Source organism: Microcaecilia unicolor, chromosome 7 (genome assembly GCF_901765095.1).
Source record: "Microcaecilia unicolor chromosome 7, aMicUni1.1, whole genome shotgun sequence".
Taxonomy (NCBI): domain Eukaryota; kingdom Metazoa; phylum Chordata; class Amphibia; order Gymnophiona; family Siphonopidae; genus Microcaecilia; species Microcaecilia unicolor.
Genome location: NC_044037.1, coordinates 56216168 through 56234664, shown reverse-complemented (window position 1 = coordinate 56234664; position 18497 = coordinate 56216168). Strand labels below are relative to the sequence as shown.

At 39.7% G+C, this 18497-nt stretch overlaps 1 protein-coding gene across 1 annotated transcript in view; it reads left to right on the top strand.

The window, feature by feature from the left end:
• The window catches only part of HDX (highly divergent homeobox), a 202972-nt gene that overhangs the window by 58929 nt on the left and 125546 nt on the right, over nt 1-18497 (top strand). Inside the window, 1 exon segment of the mRNA XM_030209754.1 lies at nt 4098-4151. Within this exon segment, the coding sequence (XP_030065614.1) occupies nt 4098-4151 (54 nt within the window).

Below are 18497 nucleotides of genomic sequence, written 5' to 3'. Positions count from 1 at the left end.
CCATCCAGGATATTGTATAAAAAAAACCCTGCCCATAAATATATTAGACTTATTAGCCACAAGGCCTCAACAGTAATACTGGTTTTCTTTTAGGTGCATTAGAGTTCGTGATAAGAGCATTTCAAAGTAAATTACCTCCATGTCCTTTCAAGGCACTGTAGTAGACATAGTTTGAAGAAGGAATGGGGTTGCTTTGGTTAGAATTGTGTTTTCGGCCGTTGTTGGCTACATGTCTTAAAGAAGAATGGATATTAACTTCCTGTTTCTAATTACATACTATTCCTGGTAGACCCCTGATTCTTGTGATGTATTTCATTCCACTAAGATGCATATATTCCTTCTGTGCATGGGATGTGAGGTAGCCTGTCACAACTCCTCTATGTATAAAAAGCTTTCTAGTCTAGTACCAGGCTTGCAGAGTCTGAGTGTTACCTAGCAACATACCATATAGTTCTTTCATATTCTATCCATATAAATTTAATGGTAAATTTTTAGTTGTGTGTGTGTGTATATTCACACACTTTATTTTTAGGTAGCACTTATTTAAAACCATGCTTAAGAAAGCAAAACTGGGAGAACTACAGGAGGTTAATTTCAACTATGGAAGTAACATGACTGAGGCAAAGAGGCTGCTGATATCATCAGTGAGATTACTCTTTGGAATGTTTTCTGCCTTTAACTACAGGCAGGAAAATTTATACCCATGGTTCATGTTGTTTATAGAAGAGCTCAGATAAATGGGCTAAGGGAAAATGCATACTGTTTAATAGTATCTCATCATCTAGTTAGTGGTAACCCTGCATTTACTAGGAAACACATTGATAATTTTATTTTTTTACCAGTCACATCCAGTGTTTTTCTGGGTTATTTTTGTCTATTGTGCTTTTTAAACTTTGCCATTTACTGTGTGTGGTATTATCTAGGGGGCACCAGGGAATGTTAAGACTCCTATTGCATAGCATTTATAAGCCATTCCATCTTTTATTGTGAACTTCAGTAGCTGTTATTTGTAGTTTTTTTTTTTTCCAGGAGTAAAAGATGTGTGCCTAAGCTTAAAACAAAAGCTGCTGTTGCCCAGGCTGCTGTACTGCCAGAGTATTAAACTGTGTCCTAGATAACACCTTCCATTCCCTGCAAACTCTGTGTTTTGTTTCTGTATTTTTTTCCCATTTCTTATGGTACATTAGCAAAACAAACAAAAAATATAAGAAAGCTTTACTTGTAAGCCTTTTCAGACAGGCAGTAGTGGATTTTACAAAATTTGGCAAGTGATTGAAAAATTTTAGACTTGTATGTAATTAAAAACAAAATTATGCAGATTCTACATACAGGAATATATTGATGTGGTTTGTGAGGATGTGAGGTTGATAGTTGCTGTTACTTGCTTTCCTGGGAATGACTTTATTAAGTTAATAATGTCTGATTTTCAGCCACAGCTGGTTGAGATACTGCAGGCATTCAGCAATAGAGTAGTAAGAATTTGTCATAACAGGAATGCTTCTGTAGCACTAGGAGTTCTCCAGAGGCATGATCTAGATAACCGAATGCTACATTTTATAATCACCTTTTCATTTTTAATATGCCCAATGGTTTCCATTCTGGGTGTGTTCTGTGGGGAGCTTTTGCCTAAGCTTCCAATTTAGCATTATTAGGAATGAAGAGTTGGCCCCTGGTGAGTGAAGCAGATATGTTCTCTGCAGCCTGGTGGCACAGTGCAGGAATTGCAACTGGTAGAAAAGTACATTATTTACGTAGTACTACTACTACTACTACTTATCATTTCTAAAGCGCTACTACACTTGAACATGAAGAGACAGTCCTTGCTCGACAGAGCTTACAATCTAATTAGGACAGACAGAACAAACAAGAGATAAGGGAATATTAAAGTGAGGATGATAAAATAAGGGTTCTGAACAAAGTGAATAAGGGTTAGGAGTTAAAAGCAGCATCTAAAAGGTGAGCTTTTAGCTTAGATTTGAAGACTTGGAGGAAGCCACTGCTCATCCCTAGGAGTGAGCAAGATGGAATCTTGCTATTTTTTGGGAACCTGCCAGGCACTTGTGACTTGGATTAGCTCTGGCTGGACACAGGATACTAGCTAGATGGACCTTTTCATCTAACCCAGTAAATCTGATCTTTATGCTGATAGTCTTCATCTATTGTCATAGTTTATGTTATGTTACTGTAAGGCCCAATTTGCTTCCTTTTTCAATGTCATAGATTCCAGTTGATCTTTAGCTTTCTCTTCATTTCTTTCATGCTACCTTAAGTTTTGTTACTCTTTTTATTTTATTTTATTTTTTCTTACATTTGTACCCCGTGCTTTCCCACTCATGGCAGGCTCAATGTGGCTTACATGGGGCAATGGTCTTTATTGAGAGGCTATCTTCAGGTATCCACCAGCCTTTTTCGTGAATAGATATATTTTATGTTTTCTTTTAATTTAACGTTTTTATATAATATTTTTTAGTTAGGGATTTGTTGGTAGCTGTGTGTGTTTTTCTTTTATATATGTTTTCTGATGTAGGCCACTTAGATTTAAGCGGGTTAGAAATGTTTTAAATAAAATAAATAACCTTAATGCCTGATTTCAGGTTGATCCTTGCAAAAGATTGCAGTGAAACTCAACAAGCTGTCAGCATCTTTTTCTTAACACTAACTCTTTGCTTTAACTGCTTGAGCCAGTACAGGATTCACACTGTTAACTCTTCTGGAAATATCCAGTCTTGTACATATGTGAGACTTGATTATCATGTTTGCGGGAGATGAGGACTTGGGTTTTCCTGATCTTGTTGTTATAGAACAGTGTATGACTTTCTGGTTGCAATTAGTTGTACTTGATTGCTTAGATTAATGACGTTCATATTACTCTATCTTAGACTTTACAGAAACCAAATCCATTTTTCTTCACCTAAATGAATACAGCATTGCTTCCCTGTTTGTCCTTGAGGGGAGTGAGGTGCATATTACTATTGAATAAAAAATTAATCTTGATGAAGATGCAAAAAGAATATTGATGTGCCTAATTTTTTGGAGTCGAATTAATCTGGTTCTTATTTCTTTAGCTCATTTATTGTATCAGTGTAATTGCATTTATTAATATTAAGGCAAAACTCTAGCTGTAAAACAAAACCTTCATCTTTTGTTTCTTTGCTTGTGATGCTAACTGTAAACAGACTACCTATACCGAAATATATTTGGATGCCAGATGATTTGCATCATGGCTAAAACTCTGGGGCAGTATCCTTCAAATGGGTTTGTTTTGCACATACTGTGACAGTAACGAGGATTATGATCTCAGTCTCTCAAATGTACTGCTAATAGGGTTCTGGTTCCAAACTTTGGGCAAGATCATGAAGTGGCTGTCAAAGTCCCAGAGAGAAAGGAAAGGTAGACAAATTGAAAGCATGTCTGAAAAGTGCATCATTCAGTTCATTGATGGAGTAGTTAGGTGCAGCATCAGTCTCTTGTCCATAGTAGAACCTGGAAGACTCCCATAATGAACCTCATTGATGATCAGATGGAAATGAATAAGGAGAGATGATGTACAAACAGGAAAATATAGGGCAATGCAAAGTGTGCTTGACATAATTGACAATGCATTAGCAAAATATCAGCTAAAATTACAAGTTTATAAATCAGATCATTTGGCATAGTTTATCGAAACTTATTCTCAAATTTATTCAGTAGTATTGGGTATCTTTAGATGAAATTCCATCCGTGTTCTTCATATTTGATGTAAGTTTTCAGAAAAGGAAGTTGTAGAATGTTTTTAATATAGGCATATTTTCTTTAGAATACGCCACTATTTTCCAGTCATTCCTGTAAAGATCAAGATAGGGAGCTTGATGTATGGGGAAATATTTGTATATGTCACCCCAAGAGCCCTGGCAGTAGGTGGTCTTTCATAGTTGGGGTATCCTTTAGAATATCCTTTTGATACTTGATCCTAAATCAGTGATTCACGTTCTGCAACATCTCAGTTTTAATGTCAGTTTTGTCTTTTTAATTTGTAAGGGTGAGTGTACAGCATGGTATTTACTGATGGAAGTAAAACCTTGGATGTGGTATGGCTAATCCTTTTGTTGCTTTTGCAGATTTCAGGAAACCTTACTGTGCCTTGGATTACAGGCTGCTCCAGGAAAAGAACAGTAAGTAATATTTAAGTTGGTGACTTGCTGAGCCCACAAATGGAAATGGCATGAGATGTTAACTTGAAAGTGTAATTTTTCTTCAGTGGATTTGGTGAGGTGTACATTTTCTTCTATCATTTTCAGGCATGCAGGTTAACTAACCGGTTCTCATTTCACATGAGGTCCTCCCTATAGAATAAAGTCAAGACTTTTGACTGTAGGTACTATATGTGGATAGCATGCTTTGCTATATCATCAGACAAAGGGAAGCCAGCCTTTGCTTTGGTGGCCTCATACCAGAAGAAATCTGGTGTTACAACTTAAATACCATTGCTTACCAAGTTTTTGGACTTTAAAAATATTCTGTACATTTAGATTCCAAAGATGACCCCTTTCCCCCGCACTTTCTCAGCTTCTGTTGCTGCTGTCATGTTCTGCCTCCTTATCTGTCCTTGTAAAAAATCTGCACCCTCCCTCGAGCTCCCTTACTGCTCCATTGAGTCCAGAAGCAGCTCACAATGTGCTCCAACCATGGATAATAGGAAGAGAGCAAGCTGTGCAAAGCATTAGTCAGATCATAAAGTGAAAATGCAAACCCAGATCCGATTGGTCATGTCGGTTTATATTCCCGCCCCCAGCCGGTCTTTTATCTGCATATAGGTAGATGTCATTCACACTCCCTCTTTCAGTCGTCAGTTTCCCTTTTTTTACCTTTCAGTCATTTACCAACTTTCTATCATGTTTCCCCCTCTCATCCAGAGAAATTTTGTCAAGAGGTATCTTAACTGCCCAATCCTTGCAAAAAGAAACACCAGTGGGGGAATCTGAAAAACATATAACCAGTGTGGAAATAAACTTTTGAAACAAGTTAACTCTATTGGTCAGCGACAATGGCAAATGCCCCCAATTTGCCAGTTGTTTCCTAGTCCCCTCCAAAAGATTGGGCATATTTATTCTCTATTGCTTCTCTACATCAGTGGTAAGAATGATCCCCAAGTAATGAAAAGAATCCCCTGCCCAGTGTAATGGGAACTCCCCTTACCAGTGAACCTTAACGGGAAGGGTCAGGAACCAGGTTTTCTGACTTCTCTAAATTAAGCCAGAATCCAGAATAATCCCCTTATTCTGGAAATCTTTCCAAAATTGTTTGCAACGAGCGGTGCACTTAATGTGTGGTTTACTGTATTGTAAGTGCTTATTGTCGGGGAGCATGGCATAGAAGGTATATGTAGCTAAAGTGCTAACGCAGAGTTAATACAAGACCGCTTTCTTCCTCCTAAAAAGGAAGTACTAATTGGTTTTGTGTTAACTGGAAGCAGATACTTGCATGTTAATGTGAATCCTAATGCACAGCTTGCAGTGGAAAATACTGGGAACACCCCAATAGGTGCCATGTTAAATTTGCAGCTAGCACCATGGTAAAGTCCGGCATTATGGTGCAGTAACTGCAGTTTTACCACATTTTAGTAAAAGGACATAATATTTCTATCAGTTGGCTTAATGTAGACTTCATGCTGACAAATTTCTACATCAAAAAAATCTTTTAAGGACAGCATGTAGTTAAAAAAAAACCCCCAAAAAACAGACAGTTGATCTCTCTAAATTTTGGCTTCTTTAAGGCATGGATCTAGAGGTGCTGCTTCTTGAGCTCATACTTATTTTGAAACCCATGATCTGTGCAGGCCTCTTGTGTTGCTCCAGATTATTTTCAGCATTTTGCACTTTGAATATGTATTACCTAAAGTCTAATACGTTGCAAGATCTCTGAGGCAACATAGTTAAAACTGAAAGCAGGGTCATGAGAAATGAATCTGATTTTTTTTTTTTAATTAGGGAACTTGAGACCTAGATTTGGGGCTACGCTTGATGTAGTCTACTTGAGTTTCAGGAAAACCTTTGAGTTGTATTCTTCATAAGAGACTAGGAGTAAACTGAGCAACCTAGTAATGGATCCCAAAGTAGTAACCTAGCTTAGAAATTGATTTATAGATAAAGGGTAGTGGTAAATGGAATTGGCTTAGACGATGGAGAGTGAGTAGAGTGCCTCATGGATCAGTTTCTTCGACTGATTCTATTCAGTATCTTGATTTTTGTGTTAACCTGTGAAAATGTTTCAGGTTAGTATCTGCTTTTATGAAATGTAGCTACAAGATGCAAACGAGCTCTTGTTGTTTAACATTCTTACTATACCCCCTTTTTCTGTATGTAAAACCAGGCATTGTACACAGAAAAGGATTTATAAAACTTCCACCAGAAGCTTTTGAAAGTCATGAAATTATCAAATTATCTTGCATTATCACTGTGTTCTTTCTCCCTGCTATAATGCTTTTTGGTAATTATTTTGTATACTTGGAGGTGTATTTTCAAAGGCACTTAGACTTACAAAGTTACTAAGAGGGGGGCATTTTTGAGATATAATAGTAATATAGTAAACATAGTAATGACGGCAGAAAAAGACCTGCACCGTCCTCCAGTCTGCCCAAGAAGATAAAATTCATATGCGCTACTTTTTTTATTTGTACTGTCCACTTCAGTGCACAGACAGTATAAGTCTGGCCAGCCCTATCCCCCGCCTCCCAACCACCAACCCGCCTCCCAACCACCAAGCTCTGGCACAGACCGTATAGTCTGCCCAGCACTATCCCTGCCACCCACCACCGGCTCTGGCACAGACCGTATAAGTCTGCCCAGCATAGTCCCGCCTCCAGCCACCAGCTCTGCCACCCATTCTAGGCTAAGCTCCTGAGGATCCCTTTCTTTCTGCACAGGATTCCTTATGTTCCTTTATGATATTAGCTTTGAAGTAAGTATACACAGGAAATCCAATACGTTAGCATTTAACTTTAAAAAAGGAAACTATGATAAAATGAGAAGAACAGTGAAAAAAAAATTAGAGAAGCGGTAGCGAGGGTCAAAAATTTACATCAGGAGTGATGCTGTTCAAAAACACCATCCTGAAAGCCCAGGCCAAATATATTTTGCATATTAAAAAAGGAGGACAGAAGACCAAACGACAGCCGGCATGGTTAAAAAGTGAGGTGGTGGAAGCTATTAGAGCTAAAAGAAAATCCTTCAGAAAATGGAAGAAGGAACCGACTGAAAATAATAAGAAACAGCATAAGGAATGCCAAGTCAAAGCAAAGCGCTCATAAGGAAGGCAAGAGGGGACTTTGAAAAAAAAGAGTGCGTTGGAGGCAACACACATAGTAAAACTTTTTAGTTAGTTATAAAGCAGGAAGACGGCAAAAGAACGGTTGGACCACTAGTGACCGAGGGGTAAAAGAGGCAATCGGGAAGACAAAGCATAGCCAAGAATTCTTTGCTTCGGTCTTCATCGAGGAAGATTTGGGAGAGATACTATGCCAGAATGGTATTTGAAGCTGATGAGTCGAAGAAATTGAATGACATCTGTATAAACCTGGAGGATGTATGGGGCAGTTCTACAACTGAAGAGTAGCAAATCTCCTGGACCGGATGATATTCATCCCAGAGTACCAATAGCTTCTGTTCACGCTTTTCCAAAAATACTAGGACTAGGGGGCATGCGATGAAACTACAGTGTAGTAAATTTAAAACAAATCGGAGAAAATTTTTCTTCACCCAACGTGTAATTAAACTCTGGAATTCGTTGCCGGAGAAGTGGTGAAGGCGGTTAGCTTAGCAGAGTTTAAAAAGGGTTGGACGGTTTCCTAAAGGGACAAGTCCATAAACCGCTACTAAACGGACTTGGAAAAATCCAAAATTCAAGGAATAACATGTATAGAATGTTTGTACGTTGGGAAGCTTGCCAGGTGCCCTTGGCCTGGATGGCCGCTGTCGTGGACAGGATGCTGGGCTCGATGGACCCTTGGTCTTTTCCCAGTATGGCATTACTTATGTACTTATGAAAAATGAACTGTGGAACTATTGTTAGTAATATGCAATTTATCCTTAAAATCAAGCGTGGTACTGTAAGATTGGAGGGTGCCAATGTAACGCCGATTCTTTTAAAAGTTTCCAGAGGAGATCCGGGAAATTATAGACCGGTGAGTCTGACGTTGTTGCTGGGCAAATGGTAGAGACTATTATAAAGAACAAAATTACAGAGTAATTCAAAAGCATGGAACATGAGACAAAGCCAACATGGGTTTAGTGAAGGGAAATCTTGCCTCACCAATCTATTAAATTTTTTTGGAAGGAGTGAACAAACATGTGGATAAGGAGAGTCAGTTGATATTGAGTAACAGGATTATCTCAGTATGGCAATACTTATGGCTTACACTCTAAAATGGACCTCTTTTGATTTCTTTATGCTCCATATTTCCAAGAATCATGTGACAAGGACCTGTTCACAGTATCTTTAAGGAGTCAAAGGTAACAGTGTGAGAGACCTCCCTCTCTGTGCAAACTTATGAATAAAAAAGGCCGATGTTTACAAAGTGCAGAAGGGCTCTCAGATTTAAGAAACAGCAGCTATGATAGGATTCAGTAGTGGCTGAATCAGCTCATGTGACGTCTAGTAGACAAAACCCACTCCTTATTACACCCTGGGGATGATGTAGACTGGACCAACTTGAGGTAGGTCCCCCCCCCCCCCCCCCCCCGCCCCAGAACACTCTGTTTATCTACTGTATGGCTTTTAACCAGTTCTTTGTGAGCTAGTACATGCAAAACTTTCTGGACAAAGTAGAATATATGTCATATTTTCCTTAAGAGATGAATAGAAATATCAAGAAACTAGAAGACAAGGGAAAGGAAATATGAAAACCCATGTTCAAGTTGATTATAATGTTTTCGAGATGAGCTACCACAGATGTCTGTGCCTGCAGACACTCTGGCTCTGGGCTTTAAACCTTAAAAATAATCTGGAAAGGCTCGCTGATGCCTTGCAAAGAAGATCTCTTCAGAGATTCCAGAGTAAAAGTAATAAGTAATGCCATACTGGGAAAAGACCAAGGGTCCATCGAGCCCAGCATCCTGTCCACGACAGCGGCCAATCCAGGCCAAGGGCACCTGGCAAGCTTCCCAAACGTACAAACATTCTATACATGTTATTCCTGGAATTTTGGATTTTTCCAAGTCTGTTTAGTAGCGGTTTATGGACTTGTCCTTTAGGAAACCGTCCAACCCCTTTTTAAACTCTGCTAAGCTAACCGCCTTCACCACTTTCTCCGGCAACGAATTCCAGAGTTTAATTACACGTTGGGTGAAGAAAATTTTCTACGATTTGTTTTAAATTTACTACACTGTAGTTTCATCGCATGCCCCCTAGTCCTAGTATTTTTGGAAAGCGTGAACAGACGCTTCACATCCACCTGTTCCACTCCACTCATTTTATATACCTCTATCATGTCTCTTCTCCAAGCTGTATAGCCCTAGCCTCCTTAGTCTTTCTTCATAGGGAAGTCGTCCCATCCCCGCTATCATTTTAGTCGCCCTTCGCTGCACCTTTTCCAATTCTACTATATCTTTCTTGAGATGCGGCGACCAGAATTGAACACAATACTCAAGGTGCGGTCGCACCATGGAGCGATACAACGGCATTATAACATCCTCACACCTGTTTTCCATACCTTTCCTAATAATACCCAACATTCTATTCGCTTTCTTAGCCGCAGCAGCACACTGAGCAGAAGGTTTCAGTGTGTTATCGACAACGACACCCAGATCCCTTTCTTGGTCCGTAACTCCTAACGTGGAACCTTGCATGACGTAGCTATAATTCGGGTTCTTTTTTCCCACATGCATCACCTTGCACTTGCTCACATTAAACCATCATCTGCCATTTAGCCGCCCAGTCTCGTAAGGTCCTCTTGTAATTTTTCACAATCCTGTCGCGATTTAACGACTTTGAATAACTTTGTGTCATCAGCAAATTTAATTACCTCGCTAGTTACTCCCATCTCTAAATCATTTATAAATATATTAAAAAGCAGCGGTCCTAGCACGGACCCCTGATCAAATTAAAGATCACTGTCCTATGTATCAGACCTTCTCTACAGCTACTTATGACTCATCCTCCATATCATCCAAGAGATAATCAAACTGGGCACTAAGGAGACTACTGTCACAGCTGTGGCCGTGCCCCAGCATCCCGATTCCAGACTCATCTTTTACCAGTGATCTGGCTCTGAGGCTTGTCTGGACTGCCCTTTTCCTGCATTGATGCTTCTGCTACGTTTCTCTATTATCCAAGCCTTACTCTGGTGTTCCTGCTTCCAAGCTTCACTCTGGTGTTCCTGCTTCCACCATGGAGTGATGCCTTTGTATCACTCCATGGTGTGACTGTACCTCGAATTTTGTGCTCAATTCTGGTCGCCACTTCTCAAAAAAGATATAGTGGGATTAGAAAAGTTACAGAGAAGGGTGACGAAAATGATAAAGGGGCTGGGAATATTTCCCAGTGAGGAGAGGCTGGAGTGGCTAGGGCTCTCAGCTACGGGGAGATATGATACAGGTCTATAAAATAATGAGTGGCATGGAACGAGTAGGCGCGAATCGCTTGTTTACTCTTCCCAAAAATACTAGGACTAGGGGGTACGTGATGAAGCTACAAAGTAGTAAATTTAAAACTAATCGTAGAAAATTTTTCTTCACTCAATGTGTGATTAAACTCGGGAATTTGTTGCCAGAGAATGTAGTAAAAGCAGTTAGCTTAGCAAGGTTTAAAAAAGGTTTGGATCGCTTCCTAAAGGAAAAGTCCATAGACCATTATTAAAATGGGCTTGGGGAAAATCCACTTCTTATTTCTAGGATAAGCAGCATAAAATGTATTCTACTTTTTTGGGATCTTGCCAGGTACTTGTGACCTGGATTGGTCACTGTTGGAAACAGGATGCTGGGCTTGATGGACCTTTGATCTGTCCCAGTATGGCAGTACTTATGCACTCTCCAGTTCCCAGCTACAATACTTAAGGGTTCTTTTACTAAGGTGCGCTAGTGTTTTTAATCATGCTAAAACGCTGAGGTGCCCATTATCTACTGGATTCTATATAGCATGCCTAGAGATCTGCACCAAAATTCAGGCGTATTCTGTAACAATGCACGTAACATAATTGGATCTAATCAGCATTGATAACAGCACTTAACAAACAATGAGTACTAATTGGTAATTAGTTTGTGTACAACTCGCTAAGTGTATTCTGTAATGAACTGTGCCTAAATTGTAATGCGTGCAGTTCAAAAGGATCAGGGAAATGGACATTCTGTGGGCATTCCCAAATTTGCACACGTAGTTGTAGAATATGGCCCAATGCACGTAAATCTATGTGCAGGGATTTATGCCATGTTTTAGTTGGTGTAAATGAAGGTGCATAGTTTAGGCGCTGGGATATCAAGCTTATTTTATATACGGTGCCTAAATTTAGGTGCCACTTATAGAATATGTTTAGGCGGAAATGTTTACCGCACTGATTTTTAGGTGCCCTATATTCCTATGGAATCTCAGCGTTTAGCACCAGCTGATTTTTAGTGTGAGCTAAAAATGCTAGTGCACCTTAGTAAAAGACCCTCTTTAGATTGTAAGTCCTCAGGGATGGAGAAAGTGCTTGTATGTAATATATAAACCACTTGTGTTGCACCACAGGAAGGCAGTATATCAAGAATCTAATAAACATAAACATTCAGTGTAACTGTGGTGCGTCCTTTGTGGAGAAATGTGACTTTTTAATATGTAAACAGCATGCATGTTGCTTTGGACAATGATCTAGATTGACTTCACATTCTGGACAAAGAATCCAATGAAAATCGTTAGTTTTATTATTCAGGTTGCTGATTGCAAGGTCCATAGTGCTTTTTCCCAGGAAGTCTTTGTTTTCGTCTGCTGCCTGGCTGAATGCCGCTGGCCATGCTATTGATGTGTACACAAACATAGCCAGGTATTGCACTGTGAAGGATCCAGCTATCCAAGAGCATGACTTTGCCTGGTCAGATTTTTTTGCTGAAGCAGTAAATTAAATGTTGACTGTCACTAGTCCTAATTCAGTCCCAAATAAATTGCTTCAATCACATTTCTGCTGACAGTGACCACCAGTGAGGATGGCAAAATTATTGTAGCACATGCTACCCTCCCCCGCAAAAGTTGCTTTTTCACAGAATTTCAGACTTTTAATTAATTTGTAATGTTATGAAATGATTAAAACCTTAAGATGACAGACTTATGTGCATCTGAACTGCTGGGGAGATAGTCTACCAAAAACTTACTCATGTTTCAATATTTCACTCCAGCATTCCTTTTACATCAGCAAGAACAGCAATTGAAAATTGGCATATTATTTTCTCCTGTCATCTTTACAGAGCACCTCTGCAGGCCTTAACACACATCATCTAGGGAAGCAGTTTTGTAGAGCATGCTTCCTTAGGGCCTCAGCCAGCCAAGAAATTTAGTTCAAAAATTAAAATAAAATGGGGCACTCTTGTTTATTGCCATGACACCGTTTTCCAGATCGGCAATATCTGATTAACACTGCTGCTTCTCATAGCAACCTGCCTCCTCTCCCATGGAAGAAGGGTTTTTGTATGCTGAGGTGGTCCTTTAGATTACTGCATGAATGACTACCCACAAGGGCTCTTTAAAAATGAAGAAAAACAAAGCACTCCAAAAACAGAGAGAGAGAAATGGATAGGTATTGTAATCATGTTTTGGCATTAGAATTCATCATTTGACTTATAATTATCATAGATGTCTGAATTTGAATATTTTTCAGAGACACATACAGGCATGTACATACATATATACATACATTCATACATACATACTCAGGGGTTTGAATTTATTCCATGAGACGTGTGTATAACTGGTGGACTGCCTCTTAGTGATTCAGATATGTTTTCATTTTTTGCAAATTTTACTGTGCTGCCTAGTGATTAATGTATATAGTTCTCTAAAGGGTTGCTATGTACAGTGACACCTAGTGTCTGAACATGTGGCTTGCTGCTGGAGAAGCTTAGTAATATCTGTTGCCGTACTACGGTGGCTCCCTGTGGTTTTATTGTCAAATGCATTCTTTTTAAAATCTTTAAAATTGACAGTGACATCTGATGATTAGAAGCATCAACACGCTTGGGTTCATTTTACTATTCTTTCAAAACCAACAGAATGTTTATGTACCATTTCATTCATACTACCTCTCCTCTCTAGGTCAGTTACATAACTTACAAATTCATGTGCACACACATATACACACATACACAGGAGTCCAGAATTCCATGATCCACAATCTGCATGCTTTCTTCCTTCTATTAGATGTTTTTGTTTTTTAATATTAGCTGTAGAACAAATCAAAAAACAAGGTTGTTTACTTTTAAAGGGAAATGAGACTTGATATACCCGCCTTTCTGTGGTATTTTGCAACTACATTTAAAGCGGTTTACATATATACAGGTACTTATTTTGTACCTGGGGCAATGGAGGGTTAAGTGACTTGCCTACAGTCACAAGGAGCTGCAGTGGGAATTGAACCCAGTTCCCCAGGATCAAAGTCCGCTGCACTAACCACTAGGCTACTCCTCCACTGGAAAGATAGCTTGATTTGCTAGGATTGAAATGTACTTTTTTTTTTCTTCTATTCGTTATAGATTGTAATTATGCCAGCAGGCTTCATCTCTTTGCCAGTGCATTATTTAAAGTGACATTTTTTTTAGTCTTTTCATTGACAGAGTGTTTCCTAGTCATAGAAGATCATTTACTTGATGACATCAAATTGGGAGGTTCAGATCCAGAAAGTCAGCATGAACTGTTGGAGAACCAAAAAGGTCTAGAAGATTGGAGGTTGCTGTTTTACTATTAAAGGACAAAATTCTATATATGGAGCCAAAAATGTGGCGCCAGAAAATGAGCTCTAAGTGCTATTCTATAAACAAAGAAAACAGCCTTGGTTCTGCAGCAGCTTCAGAATGTAAACATGCACCACCTGCTGGCCAAACTAGAGAAATACACTTCAGGAAATAATTAAGGCAGTTTTACAGGCTTAAAACCCCCCCACTGTTCTGTCCCAGTCATCAAAGATAATACATAGAATAACATAAAGAAGAGTACGCTCTTGCAGACAATCTTGTTTCACATCCCATATAGGCTGCTTTAGAGGCTGGGATTTAAAAAATAATCTTTCATAAGTAATAATAATGATTGTACTAATCTAGATTGTGTTCACACCTTTTTTTAATAATAGTAGCTCAAGGTGAGTTACATTCAAGTACACTAGGTATTTGTCCCTGGAGGACTCAAAATCTAATTTTGTACCTGAGGCAATGGAGAGTTAGGCTTGCCCAAGATCAAAAGGAGTAGCAGTGGGATTTGAACTGGGTACCCCTTGATGTTGAGTCCAGTGCTCTAATCACTAAGCTACTTCTCTACTCTAGTTGTATGTTTAAGTTTGAATTTTGCTTGCATTCGATGCTGTAATCACAATGTTTTTGAAGCAATTCATCACAACTTGTAGGCTCAGTATGTAAGCAACTTAGTCATATGCAAATGTGAGAACAGTGTTCCATATGGTGGAAAATAGCACAGACTAGGGATTTTGTAGTTATTGTATACCAGCCACATTATGTGCTCATTGGTCATGACTGTTTCAACTGATGTGGCAGGAATTTTGAACATGATGAGGTTTAATCCAGCTTTGAACATTCAAAGATGAGGTGTACCTCCTCCTTTTCAACCACTCCTGGATCAAGCACCCATTCCTTTCTCAGAGTCCCTTCTCTCATTGGGTGTTCTCTTTGATACCTCCTTGTCTTTTGGGCCTCATCTCTCTCAGGTTGTATTAACATAATTTGTTGCTTTCAGGAAGATTTGATCCTGAAATCCATTTCTGAACTTTCACGCCTTAAAGAGCTTGTTGCATGCCCTTGTTTTAATATGCATGCTTGGATTATTGTTGACTCCTTATTAACTGGCATTGCTCTGGCACCTCCAACTAGTGCAGAACACTGCAGTAAAATTGCTATATAATGCAAAGAAACTTGACCATGTTACTCTACTCCTGTTCGTGCAACATTGGTTGCCAATCTGTAGTAGGATTCAATTAATCCTGTTTCTGACCCACTGGGCCTTTGAATCACCTAATTGGTTCTCTGTCCGTTTCCGTATATAGTTCAAACTCCTCTTATTAACTTACAAGTGCATTCATTCTGCAACATCTTGAAATTTTCTCCTCTTATCTCACCAGGAACTCTGTTCATCTGCTAAGTCAATCTTGTCTGTACCTTTCTCCCCCACTGCCAACACCAGACTCCATTCCTTTTCTTTTGCTGTTCCGTAGACCTAGAATAGATTTCCCGAGTTGATACATCATGCTCCATCTCTGACCTTATTCAAATCTAGGCTAAAATCCCACTTTTTTTTTTTTTAGGCTGCTTTTAACTTTTAACCCCCAGTTTAGTACCATCATTTGCTTTAATCATTCCCATCATAAATAACTCCATTATTCATTTGTCTTGTTTGTCATAGATTGTAAGTTCTCTTAAGCAGGGCCTGTCTCTTAGGTGTTGTATGTATTGCACTGCATACATCCAGTAGCACTATAAGTAATAGTACTCTGTTACACTGCTTTATCCATCTGATAGGTTGATTCCTTATCCTCCTTTGCGCATTCTCAGGTCTTAATTCCTCCCATTAATTAGATTGTTTGGGCAACCTCTGATCCTTGGCTTTCGGCTGTCTGGCTCCTATACATTGGAATGTGCTACTAGTGGCACTTGTTTGGAATCTTTTCTCCAAAAAAATTTAAGGACATTCTTAAGAATTGGTTTTTCTCCCTGGCTTTCTGCTAGTTACTTGACTCCTCTGCCTTCTTTCTGTCCCTTCTCCCTTTTACTGTTTTGTGTTTCATTGAATTTTGTTGCTGTCTGGGAATCTTATTGTTGTGCTATGCATCCTCTCCCAATTTGTGGCTTGTCCTGTTCTTCTATTTGTTTGTTTGCACTGTTTTTGCCTCATATTGTGCACTGCCATGATGTTTTTTCCAATGGCACATAAAAAAATGTTTTGTTCCAGCTAATACAGAAAGTGGTGGTTCTTGGACTGACACATCCCAGTTTCCACTTATTTAGTTCTCTTCACAAATATTCATTCTCTGAGGACAAGCAGGTTAACATTTTCACATATGGGTAACATGGTCCACGTTGCCTGGTCAGGAGCTTGTATCAAGCTTTTACAGAGCTCTTTTGGAGCGTGAGTCACGAGTGCCTTCCCGCCTGCTGCACGAGCGCAGGACCAACATTCTTTATTTTCCGTGGTGAGGAGAGGACACGTTTTTCCATCTCTTCATAGCTAATGGTTTGGTTCTTTAACAGTAAGCTTCAGGCCCTGGTGGCGGTTCCACCTTACCCTAATTGTCTTTGGAATACAGTGGTTCTCCGCACATACTCCGAGTTCCTGCTTCAGCTTGTGTCGGGGTTCTATCTACATTAGTTGATTCTTGCTTACATTCTTCCCGCAGTTTCATACCCCTCGTGAGTGTGCATTGGTCTTTCCTTGAAGCAGCCTCAGTGCCACAGACAATTTCCCCAGCTTTTTGTTTCCTTTCATTCCAACTGAGCTGCCCAGGAGGATACTTTAACAGCTCGCAAAGTTGGAGACCTAGCTCCGTCGTGTCGTTAGCCTCCATTTAGGAAACTTGCTAAGCTGGTACGTGGTCTTCATTCCACACATTCAGATCTCAGTCCTGCTTCAAGTAGCATGCCGTAAGCAGCATGCCCAACGTAACAGTTGATTTGGATAGATATCAATGCAGAATTAGTTTGGGTTCTAGAATCCAACTCCACCTGCCTAATCCCATTTTTATTCTGTCCCAGGCTACACCTTTGACGATTTGTATGTGATTTCAGGTTCATCTGTGTTCTGCCCTCACCGTTGCGAGATGCAATTTGTCATTGGTTGTTTCCAGCGAGCCTGGTAGCTAGGGATTCCCCATATGTGAGAATATTAGCCGCCTTGTCCTCGGAAAAAGCAAAGATATTTTCCTTTAGCAGGTATTCTCTGAGGACAGCAGGCTATATATTATCACATACCCTCCCACCTCCCCTTAGAGTTAACTTCTTTTTCTCCTATGCTATGTTGGTCTCGCACTTGTGCGGCGGGCGGGAAGGCACTCACTCATGCTTAGTGAAGCATAACTTGCGCTCTAAAGAGCTTTGTAAAAGATTGATACAAGCTTTGGACCGGCAACTCCGCCTTTCCCACATGTGAAAATACATAGCCTGCTGTCCATAGAACAGGTAAGTATCTTCGTTTTGCATTCTGATGGGATTTTGTTTTTGTTTTCTTTCACCATTTATTTGGGTCTGGGGGGGAGGGGGGTAAACCTTTGGTGATAGTGGCTTACAGCATTATTAGTATTCCAGCAAGCACCAAACTACTTACCTCCTAAAGGGGTGAGATATGACACTCCCAAAGACTTGAAGTGTTAGTGGGAGAAACAAGGTTTGAATTCTGGTTTTCCTATTTCTGTAACCACTTGGTCTCTACTTTTTGCTTTCTGCTGGAAAGCTGGACTGTCGCAGAGCATGGATACTTGCACTCTGATTTTGTCTTTTGTGTTTGGGAAATCTGAAGGCCACTTGTGCCAGTTTTCATTTTCCCGTAGTGAATGATCAACATATTCTTGTTAGGAACCTGGACAATGGTAAAAGGAGTGCAGGAGTGAACACTACCAAAACCCTTAAACATACTCTCATCTCAAGCTTAGATTTCTGCAACTTGCTCAACCACCTCTGTTCTTCAGTCTGTTGAAAATTCGATTGCATGACTTAGTTTCTGCCATTGTCGCTATACTTGCAAAGCCTTTCTCCTCAAGTCAATTCATTGGCTCTCTATTTCCATATACAGTTCAAATTTCTCTTACTGAGTTACAAGTGCATTCATTCTGCAGCTCCCTTAGTATCTCCTCTCATTTCTTCCTTCACTTCTCCCCGGGAACTCCATTCATCTGGTAAGTCACTCTTGTCTGTGCCCTTCTCCTGCAATGCCAACTCCAGGTTCCATTCCTTTTATCTTCCATGCTGTATGCCTGTAATAGACTACTAGAGTCCGTTACATTTTGCTCCATCTCTGGCCCTATTCAAATCTAGGCTAAAATTCCATCTTATTGAGTCTGCTTTTAACACTTAACCTCCTGTTCATCTGTTCATTACCCATGTTTGTTTTAATCATCCCCACAATAAATAACTGCCTAATCTCTTGTTTGCTCTATATATCTGTCTTAAATAGATTGAAAGCACTGTCAAGCAGGGACTCTTACATATTTATGCACAGCTCTGCGTACATCTTGTAGCACTATAGAAGTAGTAGTAGAGGATTAACCAAGTAATTAGAGCAGCAGGCTGAACACCAGGGAGGCCAGGTTCAAATTCCACTCCCACTCCTTGTGATCTGGGGCAAGTTGC